This window comes from Lipotes vexillifer, unplaced genomic scaffold, assembly GCF_000442215.2.
Source record: "Lipotes vexillifer unplaced genomic scaffold, Lipotes_vexillifer_v1.1 scaffold1266, whole genome shotgun sequence".
In the NCBI taxonomy this organism is placed as follows: domain Eukaryota; kingdom Metazoa; phylum Chordata; class Mammalia; order Artiodactyla; family Lipotidae; genus Lipotes; species Lipotes vexillifer.
Window position 1 is genome coordinate 329,249 of NW_006778690.1, and position 6,304 is coordinate 335,552.

The 6,304-nt window shown below is 36.0% G+C and overlaps 1 protein-coding gene across 2 annotated transcripts in view; it reads right to left on the reverse strand.

Annotated features, from left to right (window-relative positions):
* Positions 1–6,304, reverse strand: part of REV3L (REV3 like, DNA directed polymerase zeta catalytic subunit) — a 199,266-nt gene that overhangs the window by 110,593 nt on the left and 82,369 nt on the right. For both annotated transcript variants that reach the window (XM_007451747.1, XM_007451748.1), the window contains one exon: positions 4,470–4,569. In XM_007451747.1, the coding sequence (XP_007451809.1) occupies positions 4,470–4,569 (100 nt within the window). The remainder of the gene's footprint in view (positions 1–4,469; positions 4,570–6,304) is intronic.

Consider the following 6,304-nt stretch of genomic DNA (forward strand, 5'->3'; position numbering starts at 1 on the left):
AAGGAATGTACAATGTTTCAGCATGTGGGTCACATCCAGGGCAGGATGGGATAAGATAACAGAGGGACAACAGAGGGGATGCATCAAAAACCATACACACATGCAATTATTTGCCCAGAGGCATCTACCTCAGCAATCATAGATGGTTTTTAAAAATGAGGAGGGAATATATATATAAAACAAGAGATGAGGGGAGGTGAACATACTGAAAATTGAGCAAATGATACTATTCTCCCTGCCCTCAACTACTGCTGAGCTGGGGAATGTTTAAAAATTTTCCATAACTATAGAATTGAGAAACCACATGAGTCCAATAGTGGGATCACAGCTAGGAAAAGAGGTGACACCATGAGGTCATTACTTTTTATGAGAACTACAGAGAACTATTCCCCACTAATGCTCTTTGACTCAAAAGTATTTTTGTTTTTCATCAGAGCCACATGAAAGATTTCAGATGACACCATATAAATGTCCCTGCTTGACAGAATAAACATGACAACTAGTATGGATCCCAGTTTATCCATTCCAAAATTCAGATCTCCTACCAATAGGGACACCAAATGAAAAGGAGAGAACTTTTACTAGAAAGTGGATGCTACAAGATTTCATTAATATTTGAAACATTTTTAAATGTTTTACGAGAAACATTAACAAAACCTCATTTTCCATTGTCTATACCTAAGGAATGGGTGTTTGAATAGAAATTTTGATGGAATATTAGAGATTAATTTGTTAAACCACAGAACTTTTACTATTTATATACAGGTACAGACACAACACACACATATATCTTTTTACCATTGACAGAGAAGGAACATATTAGTCAACCTATCACAATATATCCATCCCTTTAACTTTCAGAAAAAGTAATTGTCAATATAGCTTGTCTTCTTTACCCATATAATTTACCAACATCAGTTATGTCATGAATTAAAGTACCAGATAAAATAGTTTTTAGCCAACAGTTTTCTCCTTTATACTAAAAAGTTTCACACTTTTGGAAGCGGTGTATTATACATTTCAAGGGTGAGCTTTCCGGGAGTAGAACATTTGTGACAAAGGAGGGAAACAATAACATTAAAAAATGCCATCTCTTGGGCTTCCCTGGTGGCACAATGGTTGGGAATCCGCCTGCCAATGCAGGCGACGCGGGTTCGTGCCCCGGTTCAGGAAAATCCCACATGCCGCGGAGCGTCTGGGCCCGTGAGTCATGGCCACTGGGCCTGCGCGTCCGGAGCCTGTGCTCCGCAATGGGAGAGGCCACAACAGTGAGAGGCCCACATACCACAGAAAAAAAAAAATGCAATCTCATAGTAAAAATTTACAACTATTTCTTGCCTACTTCAGACATTCAGTATAGGAGGAGTTCCTAGGGAAAGGAAGTAGTTTTCAGAGTAAAAATTTGTTTCCAGTAAACAGAAAAAGTGTGAGTAAAAAAATTAAGTCAGCAAATACATGTAGACCATTCATTTTAGTCACGAAAGGTAGATAAGCAATACAATGGTATTTAGAAAACCATGCCTCTCTGAACATTTCTGTTCATAGCTTAACACAACAGACAATTACAGTCAGTAATTACAATCACTGAGGGTGGAGTTCAGACATCTACAATTTAAAAAATCTCTTCAGATCATTCTGATGGAGAGCCAGGTTGAGATTACTGCAGTAGACTCAACTTTTGTGAATTTAACACTCTGGCAAATGACCTTGAAGGTCCATGATATGTGGTAATTTACAAGCTAGCAGTTAAGGTTAGTACAGCTGCTAACTCAGCACTCTTACCTCATTATGAGTTTGTTGCTTTCTATTTGTTATGGACCTTGAAATAATGTTTGTAAAGGAATATAAAATACTTTTGGGTTTAAAAAAAAAACCAAACAAAAAAAGGTTCCCAGAGGAAGGTGCTAGTACTGGGGATAAAAATGAGACTAACAAAATTTAAGAGCACTGATTTGGCAAAAATGTTTGACATTATGTTATCTGTATTTGATAAAATTATGGATTTTCATGTTTAATATAAGAATCCTAAAAACTTGGGACAAAATATATATAGCTAGCCTACATTTATTATAAATTCTAATTCTGAATACCTTGTCTAGTTTCACTAGTTTGCCTTTTCATATCTTTGCTCTTAAAAGTAATGATTACTGGGCTTCCCTGGTGGCGCAGTGGTTGAGAGTCCGCCTGCCGATGCAGGGGACATGGGTTCGTGCCCCGGTCCAGGAAGATCCCACATGCCACGGAGCGGCTGACTCCGTGAGCTATGGCCGCTGAGCCTGTGCGTCCAGAGCCTGTGCTCCGCAACGGGAGAGGCCACAACAGTGAGAGGCCCACGTACCAAAAAAAAAAAAAAAAAAAAAAAAGTAATGATTACTTTTCATTATAATACAGAGAGCTTCTCCAAACTAACTCATAAGCAGTGAAGCTTTACTATAGTCTTATGACCTAACCAGAAAGATGTTTGTTCAAAAAGGCTTCAAATAAAAATAAACCTGGACTTGAAGTGATCATGCAAAAAACAAGTTACTCAATGTAGAACTTTGAAAACCACGGGATCTAGTGAGTAGGTAAAAATCCTCGGGTTAAGTTGATTTGCTCCAATTTTAGAGACATAGAGGAACTGTATCACAGGCATAAAAATGAGAAAGTAAATAGTTTGTCAGTCACTTTGCTCTGGACTGATTAGAAGTTGAATTTGATGTGGTAAATAACGCTGTCTCTAAAGTTGATAACATTTAAACACAATTATAAAAACAATTCTGCTGTATCTGAGAAGGAACCTAGAAGTACATGTGTATGTGTACATATACAACTTTTACCAAAAAGTCCTGATACATGTTAACTGAATCTAGAGGTAAAGCAAGTCACTGTCCATTTGAAGTCTTTGAAGTCTCATTCTGGTATAATATTCCAGTCATAAAACAATGTATTTCCATCATTATTTAATGAGATTCTCTCTTAATTTTAGGTCTTAAAAAGCCCAAGTAATTCTATAATATGGAAATTCTGTGAAGAACATATTAAGATCTTAAACTACATAAATTAAGCTCTAGACAAATATTTTTGACAGTTTATCTTCAACTGATTAATAAATTCACATTTTCTTACCTTGAAATAAAAAATAAAGTCATTTAACTAAACACTTTTTCTACTTTGCACTTTACATAAAAAATATCTGCTTAAAAACGTATCAGGTGACATATGTGTAGTGAAAAGAGGAAACCATACCACCCTATCAATATCCAAATGATCAATAAAATGATCAAGAAAGCTTGGGCAACAACCTTGTGGCATAAAACAGAAATCCTCTGAGTTCTATGTAGATTAAGCTATTACTGATAATTTAGATGGGTACTGATTATATATCTGCTTTATGGTAAGGAAATCTGAACAGTTGGAACATGTTACCGCCTCTAAGAAAGTCTAATAAATAATAAAAGTCAAAAGAAATTATAAGTTGTATTATTCATATACACTGTCAACCCACTTTTTTCCCCACAAATATATATATATATATATATATATTTTTTTTTTTTTTTTTTTTTTTTTTTTTTTTTTTTTTTTGCGGTACGCGGGCCTCTCACTGTTGTGGCCTCTCCCATTGTGAAGCACAGGCTCCAGACGCGCAAGCTCAGCGGCCATGGCTCACGGGCCCAGCCGGTCCACGGCATGTGGGATCTTCCCGGACCGGGACACGAACCCGTGTCCCCTGCATCGGCAGGCAGACTCTCAACCACTGTGCCACCAGGGAAGCCCTCCCCACAAATATTTAATATTTGGAAATATTTAGGGGTTATTTTTATTTAAAATATTCGCCAATTAGGTTTTTTATTTTGGCTGTGTTGGGTCTTTTTTGCTACGCGCGGGCTTTCTCTAGTTGCAGCGAGTGGAGGCTACTCTTCATTGTGGTGTGTGGGCTCCTCACTGCAGTGGCTTCTCTTCTTGCACAGGCTCTAGGCATGCGGGCTCAGAAGTTGTGGCTCATGGGCTCTTGAGCACAGGCTCAGTAGTTGTGGCACATGGGCTTAGTTACTACGCGGCATGTGGGATCTTCCCAGACCAGGGATCCAACCCGTGTCCCCTGCACTGGCAGGTGGATTCTTAACCACTGCGCCACCAGGGAAGTCCCGCCATTTAGGTTTTAGATTGTTATTTTATTATGCAATTTTTACTTGACAAGTTATAGGATGTCAATTTAGAATGTACAAAGAAGATGGATGTTGGAGAGAAGTATAAACACAACCAGATTTCTTTTATTAATTAGGTAATAACTAGGTATATTTTCATGGTCTGTTCTTGAAATCTATGATCCATGTAATACACTAATGTTGAGATTTGCTTTTTTGATAAACTTACAGATAAAAAACAATTACAATAAAGGTTAAAATTAAATTATGCTAACCACTGACTTTTGAATAGGGTAGGATATATGTAAATAACTTTTCCTTTCCTTTACAACATAAACTAACCTTGGTATTTCGTCTTCTTCCCACCGAAATAAAGTACCAGTAAGAGTATTTCTTCCTGGTAGCTGATTCTTGCAAGATCCACTCGCACGTAATGGATCACCTAGGGATAAAAAGGTAAAAGGAGTAAGTTCCACTTTTAACTTACATATAATTACCCTTTAAGTATATTAGTAAACAACCCATATGACCAGTTCCTAAAATTGTATCTTAAAAATTCATAAACATACTGGAATGCATATGCACAGTGGAGAGTAATGATTCCAAACCGACATGGGGAAAAGTATTTGCAATATATGGATATGAAAGAGAAATGGCCACAATACTTTCATACTAGAATAGAAGTATGATACATTTAAATGCGCTATTGTGATAGGTATGCTTCAAATCTCATTTTAAAAATAAAGAACTGGGCCTCCCTGGTGGCGCAGTGGTTGGGAGTCCGCCTGCCGATGCAGGGGATGCGGGTTCGTGCCCCGGTCCGGGAGGATCCCGCGTGCCGCGGAGCGGCTGGGCCCGTGGGCGCTGGGCTTGCGCATCCGGCAACGGGAAGGGCCACGACGGTGAGAGGCCCACATATCGCAAAAAATAAAAATAAAAAAAATAAAAAATAAAGAACTAAGAATTTTTGTAGACTTTAAATTCCTAGGGTATTCTATATGAGCCTCAACTAAAATTCTAGTGGAAATCAGATTCCAGATAAAATTCAAAACATACTTTAATGCTAATACCTGAATAAAAAGAAAATACACAATGCATTTCGAAAGTAATGGCAGTAATAGTGAGTGGAAACCTGGGGCAAATGCAAATACAATTTCACGAGCAGTTGGAGGGAACTATGCATTTGCTTAGTTGTCCCAGCTGCAGAAACCGAGTCCTGGGGCCATGCTTTGGAAGTAGTCTCTAAATTTTAGCAATTTTTTTGTGATCTCTTATGGGGAATTTAAATTTTCAGATAAAGAAAGCTTGAGTGAATGGCATAGAAGGAATCCTAACATTAAGAAAGATATTAAATTTGCAATCCTCTCCAACTAAATTTGATACTTTTTCTTATTTGGTTAGCTTGATCACAAAATTATGTAATTAATTAGACTTACCATCTTTGCTATTTTAACAAAACACATAACAAACCATGTAACTGATCCTATATACCTTCAGAAGTTTTTGAAGGCTTTGCTGTTATGTGGCTAGGGCATTTATATGAAATTACTTTGCAAGTTGTAAATTAAAACACAAATATTATTTTCTAAGAAATTTATATGAGTGAAAAATCTACACAAGTTTACTAATTCAAAGTTATCTATCACAGTATAAAAATTCACACTTTACCTCCACTTTATGTATTATTTTATTTTATAAATACATATATAATTCTTTTCAACTCTGGATGTTAAAAATGTAATATAAAGGCACTATGGAGAACTGTAAAAAAAATCCCTCTGTGATGCTAAAAATATTTACTCTATTTAAGTACTTCTATATACTTCACCTTAACAACAGTAATTAGCAACATTTCCGTTTCATTTGGCAACTGAGTATATAACTGAATAATAAGACAAAATGGTATATGCATGTGTAGTATTAAAATTTCTAAATATTTTTCACTTTTGAATTTACTTTCAAAAGACTACATTATATACTAAATTAACTTGTCTTACAAGATTAAAATGTTAAGTTGTGCATATATATGCAACATATTTACAGTAAGTTTACTGTCCATTTAATTATGCATCTGATACTACATGACAAAATATAATACAAAAAAATTCACCTATTCTTTTCATTTCATTATAATCTTTTATCTAATTTTTTTTTTTTTTTTTTTTTTTTTTTTTTGG